Source organism: Crocuta crocuta, unplaced genomic scaffold (genome assembly GCF_008692635.1).
Source record: "Crocuta crocuta isolate KB4526 unplaced genomic scaffold, BGI_CrCroc_1.0 scaffold59-1, whole genome shotgun sequence".
Taxonomy (NCBI): Eukaryota; Metazoa; Chordata; class Mammalia; order Carnivora; family Hyaenidae; genus Crocuta; species Crocuta crocuta.
In genome coordinates this window covers 445745-469087 of record NW_027551579.1, presented here as the reverse complement: position 1 = coordinate 469087, position 23343 = coordinate 445745, and the positions used below count along the sequence as shown (strand labels likewise).

The 23343-nt window shown below is 43.0% G+C and overlaps 1 protein-coding gene and 1 pseudogene across 4 annotated transcripts in view; both read right to left on the bottom strand.

Moving 5' to 3' along the window:
• The window catches only part of TBCE (tubulin folding cofactor E), an 89548-nt gene extending 70595 nt beyond the window's left edge, over window positions 1–18953 (bottom strand). Inside the window, exon 1 of one of the 4 annotated variants that reach the window (XR_013332010.1) lies at window positions 12708–12798. Coding sequence is in view for 1 of the 4 variants with exons in the window: in XM_077751726.1 (XP_077607852.1) it covers window positions 12708–12724 (17 nt within the window). In the remaining 3 variants the exon portion in view is untranslated. Of the gene's footprint in view, window positions 1–12431; window positions 12481–12707; window positions 12799–18785 lie in introns of those variants that run through there. The other 3 variants (XM_077751730.1, XM_077751726.1, XM_077751727.1) reach the window with 3 other exon arrangements.
• Window positions 7989–8715, bottom strand: LOC144221260 (cell death regulator Aven pseudogene; annotated as a pseudogene).
• Window positions 18954–23343: the final 4390 nt, after the last annotated feature.

Sequence of the window (23343 nt, the reverse complement as noted above, 5' to 3'; positions counted from 1 at the left end):
TGGGTTCGAGCCCTGCATCAGGCTCTGTGCTGACAGGTCAGAGCCTAGAGCCTGCTTCGGATTCTGTTTCTCCCTCTCTCTCTGCCCCTCCCCCACTCATACTGTGTGTGTGTGTGTGTGTGTGTGTGTGTGTGTGTGTGTGTGTGTGTGTCTCAAAATAAACATTAAAAAAATTTAATAAAAATAAAAATTTTTAAAAATATTTTAAAAAATTTGGCAGGGTGTCTGGGTGGTTCAGTCGGTTAAGCATCTGACTCTTGATTTCTGCTGGGGTCATGATCTCACCGGTCCTGAGACAGAGCCCCACATCAAGATCTGTGCTTACAGTACGGGGCCTGCTTGGGATTCTCTCTCCCCCTGTGTCTCTCTGTCCCTCCTCTCTCCCTCTCACTCTCTCTCAAAATAAATAAATAAACTTAAAAAAAAATAACACGAGGGGTACCTGGCTTGCTCAGCCCAATATTTTAAGTTTTATAGAGCTTTGATTTGCTTCCACTTTAATTGGAAAACTGAATCATTAAAAATATGGTACTTCAGGGGAATAGCCATATGCTTACCTCTCTGAAACTACACTCCATATAATGCAGTCTTCAAATGACCTCTTCATTAAGGCAATTGCTAATGGAAATAGCTGTGTACTTAACTCATTACAAGTACGCTGTGTTTTAAAAAAATGAAAACAAGAAGAATATGGTATTTCTTCTCCATTTTTCAAAATATACCTTCCTAATGCCCAAGGAAACAGTTTGATTATATTCAACATTTTATTCACTGAAAAGACTCAAAAATAGTTTCTTTACCCACAATATCTCAGGCTCTTTCACTTCACTTATTTCTTCCTTCTTGTTGATGAGAATTCAAAACAAAGGAATCTTTCCTCTCATTTTGTTTCTGCCAAGGAACTTACATGGTCCCTCCCTGTTCCCCAGGCCCACACACAAATCAGGTCTTCTCCAGAGAAAAGAATTTAAGCCTCTAGCAGAATTTAAGACAGCTGAGAGCGAAATAAGTCAGGCAGAGAAGGACAAATATCATATGTTTGCACATATAGGAGGATTAGGAGGAACTTAACGGAGGACCATGAGGGAGAAGGGGGGAAATGGTGGGGGAGAGGGAGAGAGGCAAACCATGAGAGACTCTTGAATGCTGGGAACAAACTGAGGACTGATGGGTGTGGGGGGGGCAGGGGGAGATGGGCATGGAGGAGGGCACTAGTGGGGATGAGTACCGGGTGTTATATGGAAACCAACCTGACAATAAACTATTTGTAAAAAATAAAAAATAAAAATAAACTGTAAAAAAAAGAATTTAAGACAGCTGAAATCTTTTTATCATTTACTTTTTTGTGTGCCTCTTTTATAATCTGTATTAGGAGGATAACAGCCTTATTCTCCTTACCAAATGATGGACAGCATCACCTATAGATCTCTTCTACTCCTTAGTCCTAGTACTGTTCCTTGTGCTTTCTACCCTAATGTCACCACTCATGGCTCCAAACAAGTATGTATCTTCCTGATATATACTCTTCAGCTGTCAAGTCTTACATCAGATTGCTCTGAACAAAGACGCATTTCCATTCCAATGATGAGTCTCTCCCAGCAATTCTTAGTGCTATTCCGGGTCCTGCAGGCATCTTCCTGGAACGGAAACTTGAGACCACACGCTCAGGCACTGTGCTTTTGCCACAACTTCTTCCTAAAATCTTTTGCCTATTTCCTCCATTACTTTGATTATATATAACACTTTCTTCTCAAAAGCATCCAATTTCAACAGTGTCATAAGTAATTTTTCCCTCTTTATAAAATGCTACTATCCATTCCTCTCATTTTCTTAATTCCTACTGGGAACTATTTTTCTCAATTCCTCTGAGAGGCAGATTACTTTAGAATGAGGCTGATCATTACCTGGGAAGACAAGAAAGGAAATGGCCTCGCATCTATGCTTATTAGGAATAAAAGATGGGAAGGAATATATCTTTTAGTGGCTAAGTCATGACCACCAGAAATTCAGACTGAAGGTAGGTCAAGGTTAATATCTGGCCTCAATGGTATTCAAAACATACATGACTCTCCCAAAAAGTGGGGACTGCACAATCATGGGATAGTCCAGTGGATATTCCTCAGAAACCCAAAGGCTGCATCTAGGAAGCTTGGTCAAGGAAATACAGTATAAGTCAGGGGCAACTAGCAAGAACAAGGATCTTTCTCATCAGGTAGTTGGAGTACTGGGCTGATTACCTGGACAGAGCCTAAGTGAGGCATTTTTTACCCTAAATCCATAGACTCAAGGATCCACAGCTTCCAACGGAAATTTAGCATTTTCCAAAATTGTGTACGTAGGCAAAAAATCAGTTGGATTAGTAGCACCTGTGATCACACATATACCACATTACAGCTATTATAGACATCTCGAGATATACTTTACATGCATCACTATTTCAAACGACAATATCAGACCTGCTACTAGATTTTGTTATTTCAAATATTAACGGACACATTTTACATTACAATTTTTAAGTATTTTGATAACTTTATTTCATATAACTGAACTTTCATTTAAAATCCTATATATTTTTTTCCAAGTTTTTATTTAAATTCCAGTTAGTCAACATACAATATAAAATTAGTTTCAAGTGTACAATTTAGCGATTCAGCACTTCCATACAATAGCCGGTGCTCATCCTAACAAGTGCACTCCTTAATTCCCATCACCTATATCACCCATCCTTCCACCCACTTCCCTTCAGGTAAACCATCAGTTTGTTCCCTATAATTAAGAGTCTGTTTTGGGATGCCTGGGTGGCTCAGTCAGTTAAGCGTCCAACTTCAGGTCATTATCTCACGGTTCACGAGTTCGAGCAGCTTGAAGCCAGCTTCAGGAGTCTGTTTCCTTCTCTCTGCCCTTCCCCTGCTCACTTTCTGTCTCTGTATCTCTCTCAAAAATAAACATTAAAAAAAAATGTTTTAAGTCTGTTTCTTGGTTTTCCCTTTTTTCCCTCCTGTGTTTGTTTCTTAAATTCCACGAGTGAAATCATATGGTATTTGTCTTTCTAGGACTTACTTCGCTTAGCATAATACTCTCTAGCCCTGTCCACATGGTTGCAAATGGCAAGATTTCATTCTTTTTATGGATGAGTAATATTCCATTATATACATATACCACCTGTTTTTTATCCATTGGTTGATAAACATTTAGGATCTTTACATAATTTGGCTATTGTTGATAATGCTGCCTGTAAACATCAGGGTGCACGTATACCTTGTATATTTTTGTATCATTTAGGTAAATACCTTATGGTGCAATTGCTGATCACAGAGTAGTTCTATTTTTAACTTTCTGAGGAACTTCTATACTGTTTCCTACAGTGGCTGCACCAGTTTGCATTCCTACCAATAGCGTAAGAGGGCTCCCCTTTCTCTGCATCCTCACCAACACCTGTTGTTCCCTATGTTGTTAATTTTAGCCATTCTGCCAGGTGTTAGGTGGTATCTCATTATAGTTTTGATTTGTATTTCCCTGATGATGAGTAATGCTGAGCATTTTTTCTGTGTCTGTTGGCCATCTGCACGTCTTCTTTGGAAAAATGTCTATTCATATCTTCTGCCCATTTCTTAACCAGATTATTTGTTTTATTAAGTGTTGAGTTTTATAAGTTCTTTATATGAAATTCTGCGTGTTTTCTGTATTTAAAAACATTCTAGGGGCACCTGGGTGGCTCAGTCAGTTATGTGTCTGACTCCTGATTTTGGCTCCAGTCATGATCTTGCAATTTGTGAGATCGAACCCCATGTTGGGCTCCAGACTGACGGTGTGGGGCCTGTTTGGGATACTTTCTCCTCTCTCTCTCTGCCCCTTCCCCCCCTCTCAAAATAAATAAACATTTAGAAACATTCTAGGGGTGCCTGGCTGGCTCAGTCAGTAGTGTTGTCAGCAACTCTTCATCTTGGGGTTGTGAGTTCGACCCCCCCACATTAGGTATAGAGATTACCTAAAATAAAATCTTTAAAAAAAATTCTAAGGAGCTCACAGGCTTTATCAGACTGCTAATGCAGTCTTTAGCCTAGATAAAGAATCAAAGAAACTTTGAGGACATGACAACAAAGTAAATTTAAACTAAATTACATAGTCCTTTACAAAATGCTTTCATTTTCCTTATCTTATTCACAATATTCATGCAAAATAATGACAAATCAATTCTTTTACAAATTCTTCTAAAAAATAACTGGTTTGTTTTGGATTTGTTTTTTTTAAATATATGTAGGCTTCACGCCCAGCACAGAGCCCAACGTGGGGCTTGAACTCACAACACTGAGATCAAGAAATGAACTGAGATCAAGAGTTGGATGCTCAACTGACTGAGCCACCCAGGTGCCCCTAACTGTGTTATTTTCTAAGAGTGGAAGATTTTCTTTCTTTCTTTCCTTCTTCCTTCCTTTCTTAAAATATGGGTTGTTCTTCTGTTTTAACCTTTTTTTAAAAATGTTTATTTTTGAGAGAGACAGAGAGACAGAGATAGAGTGAGTGGGGGAGAGGGAGCAAGAGGGAGTCACAGAATCTGAGGCAGGCTCCAAGCTCTGAGCTGTCAGCACAGAGCTGATGAGAGGCTCAAACCCACGAACTGTGAGATCATGACCTGAGCCAAAGTCGGATGCTTACCTGACTGACCCACCCAGGCGCCCCACGAGTGGAAGAATCTTAACCTGGGAAAGGCATCTGAACAAAGAGGAAGAGTTCCATCTATACTATTGAAATGGTTCTCACCTATTTTCTGCCCTTTTTAGCCCAGCAAATCTTCACCTGTGGGAAGTGTACTTTCTCTGTCTGGTGGGCTGTCACTCACCCACCACGGGAGTGGACACATGGCCCAGGAAGGCCAATATAATGACTCCTCACCTCTATTTCCTTGCATATAGCAACAGGTCCATATGTGAAGACTCTACCCCAAGCAGAGCCAACCTTTTAGAAAATGACATGGACTCTTGAAGAGAGGATCCATCTCTCTCTTTCCCAAGACCTAAAACCAAAGGACCATTTATTTTTAAAAAAAATTTTTTTAATGTTTTTATTTATTTTTAGGAGACAGAGAGAGACAGTGTGAGCAGGGGAGGGTCAGAGAGAGAGGGAGTCACAGACTGAAACAGGCTCCAGGCTCTGAGCTGGCAGTCAGCACAGAGCCCGATGCGGGGCTCGAACCCACGAACCGCGAGATCATGACCTAAGCGAGAGTCGGATGCTTAACCGACTAAGCCACCCAGGCGCCCCCAAAAGGACCATTTAAACCGGGAATAGCTGAGGGTGTCTGGGTGGCTCAGTGAGCTAAGCATCTGATTTCAGTTCAGGTCATGATCTCACAGTTCGTTGAGTTCAAGTCCTGCATCAGGTGAGCCCTGCTTCTCTCTCTCTGCCTCTCACTCACTTGGGCCCTCTCTCTCTCAAAAACAAAACAAAACAAAACAATACCAGAAGAACTGAAAGGTACCTCTGCTACTATGTGAAAAAAATTTGTCTGAAAAGAAGGCCAAAGAGGAAAGCGGAATTGATCCAACTATGCATAAGGCCTTTCACTGGCCCAAATGAAACAGGAAATTCTTTCTTCTGCTTACATCAGTTTGAGCTGAGTTTCTTTCTCCTGCAACCATAAGTATTCTGAAAATTACACAAGAATTAAGATCATGTGTTCTTATTTAATGCAATGTGAACATTATATGCAGCCAGTCTGCTGTAAAGAAATTCGACCTCATCCACTACATGGTAGCTATGGGACACTGGAAAATTTAACCTCTCTGTGTTCAGTGTCCTCATCTGTAAAACGTAATGTATAATATTAGGACCTACTTCACAGGACTGTTGTGAGAACTGAATGAGTTTTTAAGTGTAGAAGTGTTCACCATCAACAGTTTATAAACATTAGCCACTGGGACACCTGGGTGCCTCAGTCGGTTAGGCAACCAACTCCCAGTCTCGGCTCAGGTCACAATCTGACAGTTCTTGAGTTTCAAGCCTCACGTTGGGCTCTGCGCTGATGGCAAGGAATCTGCTTGAGATTCTGTCCCTCCTTCTCTCTGCCCCTCCCCTGCTTGCACTCTCCCTTTCAAGATAGATAAACTTTAAAAGTAAGTGATTTACTAGGGCACCTGGGTGGTGCAGTCAGTTGAGCATCATCCGACTTCGGCTAGGGTCATGATCTCACAGTTCGAGGGTTCAAACTTCGCATCAGGCTCTGTGCTGACAGCTCAGAGCCCGGAGCCTGCTTCGGATTCTGCATCTCCTTCTCTCTCTGCCCTCACCCCCAACCTTACCCTGCTTGCACTTGGTCCCTCTCTCTCTCTCAAAAACAAATAAAGCAATTTAAAAATACTAATAAATAAATGTTAGCCATTAACATCTCTTAATGACTAAGACCCTTAATATCATAAATTAGAATCTATATTTAAATTTTTAAAAAATATTTATTTATTTTTGAGAGACAGAGCGTGAGCAGGAGAGGGGCAGAGTGAGAGAGGGAGACACAGAATCCAAAGCAGGTTCCAGGCTCTGAGCTGTCAGCACAGAGCCCAATGTGGGGCTCAAACCCACGAATCATGAGATCATGCCCTGAGCTGAAGTTGGATGCCCAAACAACTGAGCCACCGAGGTGCCCCTAGATTCCATATATAAATATGGGGAAAATATTCCATAAATTCAAAGAAATATATTACAAATTCAGAATAACAGTACCTGACACAGGGAAGTTTAATTGCAGTAGGTCTACACTGCTCATTGGTTTGGATTCTAAAATCAGTTATCTCATTTCCCACCTCCTTTAACCATCAAGAGATAAAAAAAAAAGTCTGATATACAACAGAAGAGGTAAAAAATACTGGCACTTTGTGAATTAATACGAGAAAAATGACTCTTCGATATGACTTCCATTACCTTTCCAAACGTATGTCCCTCAATCTTTCCCTATATTTATTCAAAATTGTACTCAAATAACTGGTGTGAGGTCTCAAGATGGTTCACACACTGGACGCCTATCGAGTAGAAACCACAACATCAATGGGAGCCACACCTAACTGAGATTTTGGAGCTCCAGGCAGTGATCATGGCTCAAACACTAACAAGCTGTGAGTCCTTACATTTATTAACCTGTTACAAAGAACACGAGGAGATAAAAGACAGGCTCTTAAAAGGAACTTATAGTCTAAGTGGGAGACATAACCCATAGCAAAAAACTAAGACCTAAAATTAAAAATGCAAGGACCAAATTCAGTGATGGAAGAGCACCATGTGGGTTAAGAGTGAAGGAAGGCTCCATGTGGAAACCACACCCCGATGAAGCTGTCTGAATGGACAGCAGAGAGTAAGAAGACAAACGTTCTAGGTAGGGAAATGTAAGAAGGCTGCATTGCTTGGAGGTTCAAGTTGAAAGACTAGATACAGAGCTTGAGAATCCCTGAAACATTTAAGGGCAAAAAATAACATCTGCTTTTAACTTACCACCCAAAATATGACAATTTCCAAGTATGTAGCCCATTTTTTTTTTTAGCAAGCCCTACCCCTAACATGGGGCTTGGACTCATCCCCCCCCCAAGATTAAGAGTCTTATGCTCTACCAACTGAGCCAGCCNGTTCCTTTACTTTGGCCCAATGCATACCTTGCTGTCTGCTCCTACTCTGTCAGCAGCAGCACCTGCTAGGCTGCAAACATTGGAAGGAAGGGGGCTGGAAACAAGAGCCATAAGACCCACTGCCCTCAACGAATCTATTATATTACCAAGCCAGAGAACAAACGCAAGGAGCCTCTTAAGCGTATAGTTTCAGATGTTGTGGGACATAGAGGTAGGCGTTCATCGGGACAAGCGTGGTGGCACACACGGGCTTGAGGCACACTTGTAAACCAGCTCTTCCCCAAGGACAGCCTTGGGCCTGCCCTTACTGACAAGCCAACCCAAATCTGCTTCATGGACTGTTTTTCATTTTTCTTTTTCCCTTTTTTGTTTTTTATGTTAGGAAATCATGCTGTCCAACCAGTCTTGAAGCTCTTCCTCAGTAACAGTTTTCCATGTACTTGGTTGCTCAGACTCCACGTTCTTTTCTTCCATTACAGATGGTGCTGCAGGACTTTTTCTTCTTGGGCCACCTGCCCACCTGTCTCAGATTTTCGGTCCTCAGATGTCTGGTCTGGTAAGACATTCTGTCTTTTGCAGGCACATCTAAACAGAGCGGGAGCTTGAACTCTTCCTCCAAGTGGAAGACTGCAGTGGGTTCTCAGGCTTGGGATGAGGATCCAGGCTTGGGCTATCCTCACCCAGGCGCCTGGGGCAGCCAGCAGCAGACTGCAGCTCAGAGACGGACCCCTCTCCTCCAGGTCCCAAGGGCCCTTTTAGGTGCATCCCCAGTCCCCAGGCCTTCATCATTTCTCTTTGGTTTCACCTGAGGAAGCTCTAGAGGAAGGGTGGCCTGGACCAATTCAGCAGCAACATGGAGTTGGAGTGAGACAGGCAGTTCTTGAAGGGCTCAAACGAATGACCATGGGAAATGAATTGTTTTGGACATAAAGCTCCACCATCCCACTCTTTCTCAACAAACCGCTGCTGTGAGAATGAGTCCCCTGCAAAGCTGAGAACACCAGTCTGTCCCCCTCTGTGATTCTCCACTTTCATTATTGACCTCTTTTTCAATATCTTAATATCCTTCCCAGCTAGAGACTATCTTTCTTCTAGATCTCCGCATCACTGTCACCTTCAACAGGCACTCTGGCTCCGGTGCACCGGCCTCCTCACCTCCTCCAGGTCACTGACCCCCTCACTGTGCCTACACCTGGCAGCCTCTGTTGGTGCTGAGTAAGGAGAAGCCCGAACCCCAGAGCCCCACCGGAAATGGGTTGCTCTGTGGTGTCGCTGGCATCGTTGGGGAGGGGGGAGGGGAGCAAAGGTGGGGTAGGGAGCGCAAAGATCCATCTGCTGTCCTTTTTAAAAAAGTTTTCTTTAGTTGTGGTAAAATACACATAACATAAAATTTATCATATTAACCATTGTTTTTTTAGTTTATTTTGAGAGCGAGCAAGCAGGGGAGGGGCAGAGGGAGAGAGAATCCCAAGCAGGTTCTGCAGTCAGCGCAGAGTCCAAGGGGCTGGACCACAGGATCATGACCTGAGCCGTTTTAAAGTGTACGGTTCAGTGGCATTAGATATATTAACTTTGTTGTGCAACCAATCACCGAAACCTTTCTATCTAGCAAAACTGAAACTCTCTACCCACTGAAGGGCTCCCCATATCCCTCTCTCCCCAGCCCCTACCTTCTGTTTCTATGAACTTGACCACTCTAGATACATAAGAGGAATCAAACAGTATGTCTTTTGGGACTGCCTTGTTTCACTCAGCATGCCTTGCTGTCCTTTTATGCCTAATGTCAAAGCTTGTCTCCGAGTTGTACTCCATCCTCACAGTAGTTCCTTTGCCTTCACGTACCAAATTGTCTCATGTCATTTTCAGTACATCCTCCAAAAAGTTTTAAGCATTTCCTAAGAGGTTATAGGCATGTCTTCTCTCTAAAACACCAATGACTTACGTCTACACCAAAACCACAATTTTTAGGACAAAACTACTATATAAAAGAGAATTAAATTAATAACTTTGTGCCCTTTCTGTACACACTTTCAAATACCAGCAAATCTACTCAAATCATTCCTCCACAAATTCATCCCAGCTACTTCTAATAACTGGCAAACAATAATGTTTTGCCTTTCTGGTAGACCTTACTTACTTTCTGGGTCGTACTCATTTCACACTCGATAATATGTCTACCATATTATTGTTTTGTGGGCCCTCCATAGAGACAATGCATTGTTGCATATTTCACAACAAAATGGTAAGGTGGGGAAAGTACCATATACTCTTTTAAAAAATAAACTTCAAAGTGCTAAGTATACAGCAAATATTCTATTAAAGTATATGATGAACTGACTTTAATAAATCAAAAAGAAAAAATTAAAACCACCAGAAAATGGTAACATCTCTAGTTTTATTGTTGAACATTCACATCTTACAAAAGTAATTAAGAATTGAGATGACCTAAGAAGCCTGTTTAAATCCGTAACTTAAAGGTAAAAACAATATTGTTCTGCAGGGTTAAGATTCAATTGAGACTGGGATGTCCGGGTGGCTCAGCTGGCTAAGCGTCTGACTTCAGCTCAGGTCATGATCTCACAGTCTGTGAGTTCAAGCCCCGTGTGGGGCTTTGTGCTGACAGCTCAGTCTGGAGCCTGCTTCAGATTCTGTGTCTCCCTCTCTCTGCCCCTCCCCTGCTCACACTCCGTCTCTCTCAAAAATGAATAAACACTTAAAAAAAATTAGGATTTAATTAGATTCAATTAAGTATTCACTATTCATAGTGAAACTCAAAATTAAATTTAAAAGGTTAACCAGGGCGCCTGGGTGGGTCAGTAGGTTAACGGTTCAGTGCATGATCTCACCGTCTGTGAGTTCAAGCCCTGCATCGGGCTCTGTGCTGACAGATCAGAGCCTGGAGCCCACTTCCGATTCTGTGTCTCCCTCTCTCTCTCTGCCCCTCCCCCACTCGTGCTCTGTCTCTCTCAAAAATAAACAAACATTAAAAAATGATAATAAATAAAAAAAATNACTGGTATAAAACAGAAATAGAGCACATATAGAGAAATATATCTTCCAAAGAAGTAGAAAATATGGAGACAACAAAATCCAACCTCAATCCAAAAAAAGGCAAGAAGGGGGGGTGGGGGGGAGCCAGAAAGTACAAAGTATAAGATGTCAGAAAAAGTCCAAATCCATTCATTCAAGTTATATTATAGAAGCCTACTGAAAGCCAGACACTGTTTTAGGCACTAGGAATACAGCAGTAAACAAAACCAAAGTATCTGCCCTCATGAAGCTTCTATGCTAGTGGGGGAAACATGGTAAACCAGATAAATGAATAAACCACATGGCATGTCATATAATGGGAAGCACAGTGACAAAGAGCGCAATGGGGATGTAAGGGAAGGATGTCAGAGAAGACCTCACTGACAAGATACTATTACAAAACCGAGGAGGGAGGTTAAGGGTCTGAACCATATAAAGAAACAGAGGGATTTGGGGACTTCCAGGCAAAAGAGCCCAAGTGCAAATATCCTGAGGCTGGCATGTGCTTGAGGAGGCCTTATAGTAGAGCAATGAAGAGAAGTAGCAAGAGAGGGAATAAGAGATAGAGCAGGACCTTGGGGGCCACTCTACCGGCTTTGGCTTTCACTCTTAAATGGGCATTCCTTAAAGGATTTCTTTTTTCTTCTTCTTTCTCTTTTTTAAATACGTCTACAGCCAGTGGGGAGCCTGAACCCACCATTCTGAAATCAGGACCCGACCTGAGATCAAGAGTCGGAGACTGAATGGACTGAACCATCCAGGCATCCCAGGAGTCCTTGGAGGATTTTCAAAGGAGGGGAAAAATCTGTTGTTGTTGTTTTTTTTTGGAGGATCACCTTAGATGCTATGACGAAGAGAGACTGAAAGAAGAAAAAGCAGACTAGTTAGGTGGCTAGGCAGTAATCAGAGTAAGAGACGGTTGTAAAGTGAAAGCACTAAGAAGGGGTTGGGAGTCTGGACAGATTCTGAAGGTGAAGTCCACACGATATGCTGACAGACTGTATGTGTGGTGCGAAAGAGATGAGTCATGGATGGCTCCAAAAGTCTGGGCCTGAACAAATATCTCCGTAATGACAATAAGTACAAAAACCTGCCTGTCAAAAGGCAGAGGCTGTTGACGTGGATTTTGTTTATAAAAGCATACAGAAAGCTTAAAATTAGAACGATGTTGAGACAAATATCAAACGCCAGCGGCCTTGGCTAGGTTAATGGCAAACAAGAAGTCGGCTCCCTTGATCTTCATCTTCCCCCGTCTTTACATTAAAAGTCTGGCATTTGTGAACCCTGTCTTCCAAAGAGACTGTTCTTTCTTTGTGGGCAGGGGCGTCGCACCCTTCTGTGCACCCACCCACAACTCCGAACAGTCCGCGGTTGATAGTAAGCACTATTCCAAAATGTTAAATATTCTCCACCTACTACACTTATTGCTCCTCCGTCACAAATGTTAAATGATCCGGAACTTCAGGACTGTTTCTCTAACCTGAGCTATTTCCCCTCGTCCGAAGTGACCCGCCAACAAGGCTTCCCGGTAAAGGGATGGACGGCGCTGCCAACCCGCCTCGCTCGCCCGCGCAAGCAAGAGCCCCCGCCCCCTCGCCTGCCCGGACTCCCTTCCAGCCGGCGCGCCTGGGTCTGCTTGAGGCGGCAAAGAGCAGGCAACGCCCGACTCTGACAACCTAAGAAGTTTCTAGGAAAGGACTAAAGGACCAAAGCATGCCAGGGTGACGCATCGGCCACTGGCCGGCCACGAACGCTTGTCTCCCGCAGCCCCTCAGCCCCTCCGAAGCTCACCTGCTACCGGAGAGCCCGGGTGGTCGGGGCACCAACCCTCGCACGCGAAGCTTCCGGCCGTAACCGGAAGTGCTTCTTTAGGCAGACAGGAAGTCCCGCCTCCGCTGAGTGGGCGGTGGCAGCTGGCGCTTAGGCTTGACTATTGCAAGCAAGGGGCTTTCGAGCCGGTGGTTTGGACCACCTAGCTAAACCTGGGCAAGCTCCCGTGTTGCCCCGGCGATTCCTCTCAACCCAGGATGGTAGAACAACCCAACGAACGTGCGTGTTCCAGCTTACTTGTGATTCAGTTTCATGTTTAGTTAAGAGTCTACCGCGTCGGATGCGTGTGGTCACAGAGGAGAAGATCATGTTGACACCTCAAACACTGAAATGATAATAATAATCAACCAGGTAAAACAGACGGAATGAAAGTAAATACAATAACAGGGAAAGCAAATTCCATAGGCATGTTAATTTCTAAGTGTTAGGTTTCTCCTATGTAACTAGCTCAGTAATTTGTTATGAGGATCAAATGAGATGACACAAACGTTTCGCATGGGGCCTGGTACATGATTAAAGCACATAATACCTGTGGTGTTGGTATCATTGGTTGAAAATAAGAAGACTTTATCCCACCCAAAGGGAAACTGAATAACAACTAAGGGAGGTAGCATTCATGCTGACTGTTAAAGTTGAGAATAATTTCAGTGGGGCACCTGGGTGGCTCAGTCGGTTAAGCCTCTGACTTCGGCTCAGGTCATGATCTTGCAGTCCGTGGGTTCGAGCCCCACATCGGGCTCTGTGCTGACGGCTCAGAACTCAGAGCCTGGAGCCTGCTTTGGATTCTGTGTCTCCCTCTTTCTCTGCCCTTCCCTGCTCTGTCTCTGTCGCTCAAAAATAAATAAACGTTTAAATAAAAAAAAAAGAGAAGAATTTCAGTACATAGATATCCATTGTGAATCTGTAAAAACAGCTTTTGTTGATTAATGAAAGAACATAGGATGACGCTCCCTAAAACAAAACTTTCAGAAACTTTGTTGTTTGAAACCGTATCAGTGAGAATGGAAAATCCCTCTCCTGCCTGGCAGAGCTGAGCCACGTGGGTCATTTAGATACTTTTTCGTCCAGGTATAGAGCTTCAAATAAGGGGTTTTCAGATACAATATTCCACGTTTAACTTTCTAGTTGTCAAGGGTTCCAGACCTTAGAGTCAGCTTCACAGCCCAGACCAGAGCCTGCTTACTTCTTACCTATACCACACCCAATCCTATGCTATCCCAGTCTCTTCCCCCACCCTTTTTTTTTTTTAAGTTAGATTCACCCCGTCTTTCTGGTGTGTGGACTTACGTGTTTCAGCAACTTAATAAACCTAACTTTGTTAGGCTATAAGCTTCTCTTTGAATGGGCTTTATCACTGTTTATTTTGAACAAATTTCTTGCACTCATGAAGGTTGAGGACACTTAAAAAAAATTTTTTTTAATGTTTTATTATTTGAGAGAGAGAGAGACAGAGCGAGAGCGTGAGCAGGGTAGAGTCAGAGAGAGAGGGAGATACAGAATCTGAAACAGGCTCCAGGCTCTGAGCTACCCACCAGCACAGAGCCTGACACAGGGCTCGAACCCATGAACTGTGAGATCATGACCTGACTCAAAGCGGGATGCTTTACCGACTGAGCCACCCAGGTGCTCCAAGGTCACTTTTTTTTTTTAATTGTTTATTTTTGAGAGAGGGAGAGAGAGAACACTCGAGCAGGGGGGTGCAGAGAGAGGGGGAGACAGAGGATCTGAAACAAGTTCTGTGATATCAGCACAGAGCCCAGAGTGGGACTCAAACTTGAACCGTGAGATCATGACCTGAGCCAAAGCGGGATGCTTTACCGACTGAGCCACCCAGGCACCCCAAGAACTCCAATTCATTTCAATTAGCTAGTCTCTTCTTCATTCTGGAGTTCCTTACTCCTTTGATTGCTCCCTCTGTGATTATCTGTCTTTGCCTTTGTTCATGTTGTGCTACCTACTCTCTCTGTGTATATATCTACTTTCTGGTGTTTGTTACTGGGACCCTGACAACTATTTTAGTACAGAAATCATATGGAGTTATGGAGTAACTTGATAGAAGATCAAGATCTGGTAAGCCCACTGATTTTCAGATTTATTGGATTTCATTAGTGTCTAAGTAGACACAACGAAAGTTGAGTCTATGGATAATTATTCATAAGCACATTCTGAGAAAGAGTTATATAAAAAAAAATTGGGGTACCTAGCTGGCTCAGTTGGTGGAGTGTGCATCTCTTGATCCCTAGCTTGTGAGTTTGAGCCCCATTTGGGATGTAGAGATTACTTAAAATTAAAATGTTAAAAACAGGGATCCCTGGGTGGCTCAGTCAGTTAAGCATCCAACTTCAGCTCAGGTCATGATCTCACGGTTCATGGGTTCAAGCCTCACATCGGGCTCTGTGCTGACAGCTAGCTCAGAGCCTGGAGCCTGCTTCAGATTCTGTATCTCCCTCTCTCTCTAACCCTCCCCTGCTCACGCTGTGTGTCTCTCTCTCAGAAATAAATAAGACATTAAATTTTTTTTTAATCTTAAAAAAAGGAAAACAAAACAAAGTCAAAAGCTAATTCTCTCATTGTAACATTGTACAGTCTTCTTCAAAGTCAGTCCTCCTCCCTGCCAGGGAGTCAACCTTCAGTGGAGATGTTTCACAGTGGCAGGTGTTTATATCATGCAAAGTTGGCACCTTCTGACATGGCAGCTTTTCCTCTGATCACACTAGTTGTGAAGATTAATTTTATGTGTCAACTTAGGCTAGGCCATGGCACCTAGATATTTGGTCAAACACTCATCTAGATATTGCGTCAAGGGGTGTTTTAGATGAGATTAACAGTTGAATCAGTAGACTTTGAGCAAACCAGATTGCCTTCCATAACATGGGTGGGCTTTATCCAGTCAGTTGAAGGCCCTTAGGGAAAAAAGTCTGGCCTCCTCAGAGGAAGAGAGAATTCTGCCTCTCCTGAAGCATATGGCCATGAAATAGGGAGAAAGTATCAAGATTCTTACCACGAGGAAAAAAACAAGGAAATGATTTCTGGGTAGGTAAACAACATCTGTCATAGATTCAATTCACTATCTTCTCAGATCTCTCCAAGAATACTATTTAAGGTTATGGTTTGTCTTATTTTAGGGTTTCCTTTTTTTTTTAATTTTTAATGTTTTATTTATTTTTGAGAGAGAGAGAGAGAGAGACAGAGTATGAGCAGGGGAGGGGCAGAGAGAGAGGGAGACACAGAATCAAAAGCAGGCTCCAGGCTCTGAGCTGTCAGCACAGAACCTGATGCGGGGCTCAAACTCTGTGAACCACGAGATCATGACCCAAGCGTTAAGTCGGACGCTTAACCAACTGAGCCACCCAGGTGACCCTTAAGATTTTCTATGTTCCCTTGATTATTCCTGTCTGCTCTAAATTAAAATTTTCTATATTTTCGTATTTTGTTGTTGCTTCTTTTTTAACCTCGGTTTTCTCAGTTACACAGCAGGTACTCCACAAAGGTGGGAGTTTCTGGTTGTCCATTTATATTACAGAATGAGGCAGTAGAAATTCTAAATGGGAGCAAGTGGGAGCTTGGCTCCTATGGGCAGGACTCCTGATGGTAAGTCTCACTGTCATGTGAGTGGGAAGGGAATAGCCAATCGAACTTCTAGAAGGCTCTCAAATGCCCAGTAGAAGAGTGTAGCTCTTTGACAACAGCATCTCTGCTAGGTGCCCAAATTCATCCTAGAAACTGACTTCTAGTTCTCTCGAGAAGATGTCTTACTTTTTTTGCTTAAGGACATATGCCTGGCAATGATGATTTAGTTTCCCCACTGGGGTACAAAAAAGAGGTAGTGGGGGGGTGTCATCCTTTTATTTACAGACCATCAATTAATTTGTTTTCATTCACATTTAACCCTTCAAAGCTCCATGTTGACAAGTATAGCACTGTTCCAGTTAGTTTCCTATTGCTGCTCTAACAGATTACCACAATCTTAGTGGCTTAAAATAACATAGATTTCTTATCTTACAGGTCAGTAGAAGTCCAACACTTCTCACTGGGCTGAAAGCAAGGCATCAGCGGGGCATTTTGCTATCTGGAGGCTCCAGGCAAGAATCTGTTTCCGTGCCTTTTCCGGTTTCTAGAGGCCACCTGTAGTCTGTGGCTCATGGTCCCCTTCCTCCATCTACACAGTCAGAAATGGTGGGTGGAGTCCATTAGACATCAAAACACTCTGACCTCTTTTCTAGCCTCACATCTTCTTTGACTCTCCTCTTCCCCCCTCTTCCACTTGGAAAAATCCATGAAATTACATTGGTCTACCTGGATGATTCAGGATAATCTCCCTGTTTTAAGGTCATCTGATTAGCAACTTAATTTCATCTGCAACCTTCATCCCCTTTGCCATATAACCTACCATATTTACAATTCTGGGGATGAGGACATGGACATCTTTGGTGGGGGCATTATCCTGCCTATATCTATGGTTTTACTGAGCCTATTGGGTCCTGTGTCAGCCGTAACCAATTCTCTGTGTATATTTAGCTATGGCTTTATATGTTCTGCATTCATCAGTCAGTCATCTGCTTTCTGCATTCTGGAATCTCTCATCCACTAACAGAGCCATTCCTTTAAAAAAATATTTTTTTTAATGTTTATTTCTGAGAGAGAGAGAGAAAAAGTGCAAGCAGGGGAGGGACACAGAGAGAGGGAGACACAGAATCTGAAGCAGACTCCAGGCTCTGAGCTGTCAGCGCAGAGCCCAACAAAGGTCTTGAACTCAGAAGCCGTGAGATCATGACCTGAGCCAAAGTCGACTGAGGCACTTAACACGGCCTTTCCATTCTCAATGTTATTTCAATATTTTTGGCCTTTTTCTTTTACTTTCCTTTTAGTATTCTCCCCAAAGGGAAAAAGAATCAACACTAGCAGAAAATTTAATCTCAGGCAGACTTGGGGCCACTTTACCAGCTTTAGATTTAAGAAATGCCTGAGGGCGTTTCATCTCCAGGCTTCATAGACACCATTGACAGCTTTATTGTTAACACTGAAAAAGATCCTTCAAAGTCCGACACCTTTCTGCTTCCTTGCCGTGGGAATGCTGCTGTGAACATTGGTGTACAAGATTTTGCATGGATGTTTTTTTCATTTCCCTTGGGGTGGTGGATTGAATGTTTGTGTCCTCAAAAAATTCATGCAGGGGGATGCCTGGGTGGTTCAGTCGGTTAAGCCTCCGACTTCGGCTCAGGTCATGATCTCACGGTTTGTGGGTTCGAGCCCGGTGTCGGGCTTTGTGCTGACAGCTAGCTCAGAGCCTAGAGCCTGTTTCAGATTCTCTATCTCCCTATCTGACCCTATCCTGCTCATGCTGTCTCTCAGAAATAAATAAAACATTAAAAAAAAAAAATTCATGCGGAAGTGTGTGCGGGTGTTACTGTCCATTCCATCCTCTCTAGAGTCTTGCTTGCCTCGAGGAGCGCTACCCACAATCATGGGAACTTCTGGCATTAGCTCCCTTCCCAGAATCTCTCCTCTCTTTTCTTTTTGCCCTGAAAGTCACTGCTCCTTTTTTCTGTACCCCTCTTCTAGGACACCTAGACTGATCTCCCCCACAGCCTCATGTTTCAGGAAAATTAATTCAGAAAAGGAAGTATCTTGCAAGAAATTTCTTTTAGTCTTAGGATCATAATACTTCCCAGAGGCGAGAAAGCACAAAATGACCTGGTGCCTTTCTGGAAGTAAGGATGGCAAAAATAGAGGCGTAAGAACACAACTATCTCAAAAAAATATTTTAGTATCTGTATATTTAAATATCTATATCTACATCTATATGTCCATATAGTATACAGATAGTTTTGCTCCACTCAATCACAGGCTTGATTTAATCAACATTTTTCTATTATGAATGCCGCTGTAATAAATATACTTTTATAGGGGTGCCTAGGTGGTTCAGTTGGTTAAGTGTCCAACTTTGGCTCAGGTCATGATATACTACATGGGATCAAGCCCTGTATCGGGCTCTGTGCTCACAGCTTAGAGCCTGGAGCCTGCTTCGGATTGTGTGCCTCCCTCTCTCTCTCTCTTCCCCTCCCCTGCTTGCACTCTGTCTTTCAAAAATAAAGAAAAAACATTTAAAATAAATAAAAATATATATACTTTTATATACATTTTGTACACCTAAGGGGGTATATCTTAAGTGTATATTCCCTCCTCAAAATTTACAAGGTCACCATATGACTTAGCAAGGCCACTCCTAGGATTTACCTGTCATTGTTGGCTTGAGCTTCTGTAACAAAATACCACTAAGTGAGTGGCTTAAACAACTGAAGTTTATTTTCTCACCGTTCTAAGGCTCAAGTCCAAGGTTGAGGTGTCAGCCAGTTTGATTCCTGGTGAGAACCTCTTTCCTGGCTTGCAGATGGCTGTCTTCTCACTGTGTCCTCACATGACATAAAGAGAAAATGGCTCTCTCTTGTCTCTTCTTCTTCTTCTTTTTTAATGTTTTATTTATTTCTGAGAGAGAGAGAGAGACAGTGTGAGCGGGGGAGGGTCAGGGAGAGAGGGAGATACAGAATCTGAAACAGGCTCTAGGCTCTGAGCTAGCTGCCAGCACAGAGCCCAACACGGGGCTCAAACCACGAACTGTGAGATCATGACTGAGCCGAAGTCGGGCGCTTAACCGACTGAGCCACCCAGGCGCCCCTCTCTTGTCTCTTCTTACAAGGACACTAATCCTATTGGATCAGGTCCCCACCCTTATGACCTCATTCAACCTTAATTCCATAAAGGCCCTATCTCCAAATACAGAAATATTGGAGGTTGAGGCTTCAAAATATGAGTTGCGGGGGGGAACAGTACCAAAAGAAATGAAAAATATACATCAATACAAAACTTATATGCTCATGTTCATAGCAACATTATTTATAACAGCCCCAAAGTAGGAACTACCCAAATGCCCATCAATTGACAAATGGATGAACAACATGTGGTATATCCACACAATGGACTGTTGTTACTCAGACATGATACAACATGGACGAACCTTGAAAACACCATGTTAAATGAACTATATATTGTATGATCCCACTTATATGACACGTCCAGAATAGGTGAATCTATAGAGACAGAAAACAGATTCGTGGCTGGCTAGGGTTGGGGGCTGGGAAGTGAAGTGGAAGGGAAAATGGAGAGTGAATGGTAACGTGGATGGGGTTTCTTTTAGGGAAGCAAAAATGTTCTAAAATTAGATTGTGGTGATGGGTACATGACTCCATGATAACTCCATAATAAAACCCACTGAGTTATATGGTATGTGAATCAATAAAGCAGTTTCAAAAGATACATATATTCCTATAAGTGGAGTGTCCAGGGATCAGTGCAGGGCCCATGATCAGTCCCACAGCTTTATACATCATCTGCATGTCAATGGTTCACAATTCCAACTTCCTGCCTGCTTGATCTCTCCCATGAACTCTATCCTGCCTTGTGCATGCAAATGCCTTCTTGACACCTCTTCTAGGATAGCTCATAGGCATCTCTAATTCACCAACCCCCCCACCCCCCCAAAATGCTGTTCCTTCTCTGTCTTCCTAAATCCAAGTTAGGGTACCGCTATCTCCTCAGTTTCTTTAAAAATCCAGTGATCATACTTGATTCCTCTTTTTATTAACTCTACATGCTATCCACCAGTAATAAAGACCCAACACAAGAGTCTCTGTGTGGAGGACCCAGTCTCCAGCTGCAGCTACCATGTAGTTTTATATTAGAAAAATACAGTGAGGGGCACCTGGGTCACTCTGTTGGTTAGGCATCCGACTTTGGCTCAGGTCATGATCTCACAGTTTGTGGGTTTGAGCCCCACATCAGGCTCTGTGCTGACAGCTCAGAGCCTGGAGCCTGCTTCAGATTCTGTGTCTCTCTGTCTTTCTGGCCCTCCCCCACTTATACTCGCATGCTCTCTCTCAAAAATAAATATTAAAAAAAAAAAACAAAGGAAATTTATTGAAGGAAGTACTAGGTTGAGGTTTAGGTTCAGGACAAATAACCAAGATACAACAAGAACTAGAAAAGAACTACAGTGGCAAATACTGTTTAGCCATTTGGTTGGAGTCTGCTGCCAGATGAGTGGATTACAACAGTTTTTTTCACTCAAGAATCACCCTGGAGACAGAATCCAGCTGGCCAGGAATAGGTCATGCATTACTCTTTGGCTGTAGCAGGGCAGTAAGAGGAAGGACACAGCATCCCCCTGGGACCCTTTGGCTTCTGTATGGGAAGGCAGGACACTTTGGCTATATACAACTGTGGAGCGGTCATTTGCCCAAAGGAAACAGAAACATGGTAAAGAAGAATTAGGGTGGGAGAGGGTTGCTGCAGCCACGTGCAACAACTATGATTTTATCCCTGTGTCTAACTCCCTCCTCAGAGATACTTCTGACAGGACCCCCACTGGCTTTGCCCTACACTTGGGGAGACCAAGAAATAGGTGTTTGTCAACTATAACCTTAAAAGCACAGAGTGACTTCAGATTACTTGTAGAATATACAATTAAGGAAGGAGGCTGCGCTTCCAGAAAACCTCTGGCAGAGTGCCAGAAGTGAGGATTTGTAGGTTATGTACAATATATATTTAAATAAGTGGATTGAGGGGTGCCCAGGTGGCTCAGGTGGTTGGGCTCCTGACTCTTGATCTCAGCTCAGGGTGTTTTTTTTTTTAATGTTTTTTAAATTTATTTTTGAGAGAGCATGAGTGGGATAGGGGCAGAGAGAGAGGGGAACAGGATCTGTGCTGATAGCAGTGAGCCTGATGTGGTGCTTGAACACACGAACCATGAGATCATGACCTGAGCCGAAGTCAGATGCTCAACCAACTGAGCCATCCAGACACCCCTCAGCTCAGGTCTTGATTTTGATTTCAGGGTATTGAGTTCAAGCCCTATGTTGGGCTCCCTGCTGGGGCTTGACATGTACTTAAAAGTAAATAAATGGGGTGCTTGGGTGGCTCACTCACTTAAGCCTCCAACTTCAGCTCAGGTTATGATCTCAAAGTTCATGAGTTCAAGCCCCATATGGAACTCTCTGCTGTCAGAACCACCCCCCCCACCCCCGGGTCCCCTTCCCCACCGGCTAGTGTACATGTTTTCTCTCTCTCTCTCAAAAAACAAAAAAACAATAAATAAATGGATTGAATTTCAAAAACAACAATAAAGGCCTCCCCTATAGTTAGAGTTTATGCCTTGCTTTACATACTTAGCAGTATAACAAAAGTAACCTAGGTCAACAGTAGAGTCCCAGGATAATTGTTTTTATTTATTTGTTTTTTTCATTGTTTTGCTTTTTGTTTTTGTTTTTCTTTTAAAGGAGATGGTACAGGGCTGGGGAAAAAAAAAATAAAGGAGATGGTACATTATTCAAGTTGGATAAACACTGCCATAAATCCCTACTAAAGAAATGTTTTCCAGTTGGCTTACAACGCAGTCAGCCCCTTACTAGCAGAGAGCAACAGGTGGGCTGAGAATAACAAGACCCCTTATTGAATGGCTATTTATTACCTTAGTTACCTAAAGGCCATATTTAAGCTTTGCTTTGTAAGGTCTCTACTAAATACTTAGCTAAAGCCCATTCTCTTACTCATTTTCTATCTGGGTGGAGGGAGTTACATCATTACTATTATTATCAGAAAGCCATTTTGACATGGGAAAAAAGGTTTTGGCTGAGAAATCCAACTTTAAGTTGGAATCTGGACATAGAGCAAATTTAGTGGATGGCAGAGGAACATTTCAGATATGTAGGAGTACAGGCTTCAAAGACAGAATGTGCGGGCGCCTGGGCGGCTCAGTCCGTTAAGGGTCTGACTCGTGACTTCGGCTCAGGTCATGATCTCACAGTTTGTGAGTTCTAGCCCCACACTGATCTCTCTGCTTTGGATTCTGTGTCCCCCTTTCTCTGCTCTTCCCCATTTGTATTCATGACCTAAGCAGAAGTCAGACACTTAACCAACTGAGTCACTCGGGTGCTCCCCCCCCCAATTTTTTCTCTTTATCTGTCAGTTTTAAAAAAATTTTTAATGAAAAAAAAAATTGGGGGGGAGGCACCCAAGTGACTCAGTTGGTTAAATGTCTGACTTCTGCTTAGGTCATGATTTGCCATTCGTGAGTTCAAGGCCCGCATCATCCTCTGTGCTGACAGCTCAGAGCCTGGAGCCTGCTTTGGATTCTGTGTCTCCCTCTCTCTGCTCTTCCCCCATTTGCATTCTGTCTCTTTCTCAAAAATACATAAACATTAAAAAAAATTTTTTTAGGGGTACTTGGGTGGCTCAGCCGGTTGAGCATTGGACCATGATCTCATGGCTATGGGTTCGAGTTCCACATTGGGCTCTGTGCTATTAGCACAGACCCTGCTTCGGATCNGAGAGAGAGAGAGAGAGAGAGAGAGGTAGGCAGGCAGAGAGAGAGGGAGACAGAATCCGAAGCAGGCTCCAGGCTCCATGCTGTCAGCACAGAGCCTGTCGTGGGGCTCAAACCCACAAACCGGCAACATCATGAATTGAGCTAAAGTCAGATGTTTAACTGACTGATCCACACAATCACCCTTAATTTTTAATTAAAAAAAAAATCTCTATGTCCAATATGGGACTTGAACTCCCAACTGAGATCAAGAGTCACATGCTCTACCGACTGAGACAGCCAGGCACCCCAATCTGTCAGCTTTAACAAATCATTTTTTTCTTATACAATGTTGACATCTGTTAGAGTGTTAGAGTATCATTTATTACAACTAAATCTCTTTAAAGTTTTTAGTTTTCAAGTGCTTATTTGAATTTTACAATTTCTAGGGGTCAGTGGGTTGAGTGTCCGACTTTGGCTCAGGTCATGATCTATCTCCACATCAGGCTCTGTGCT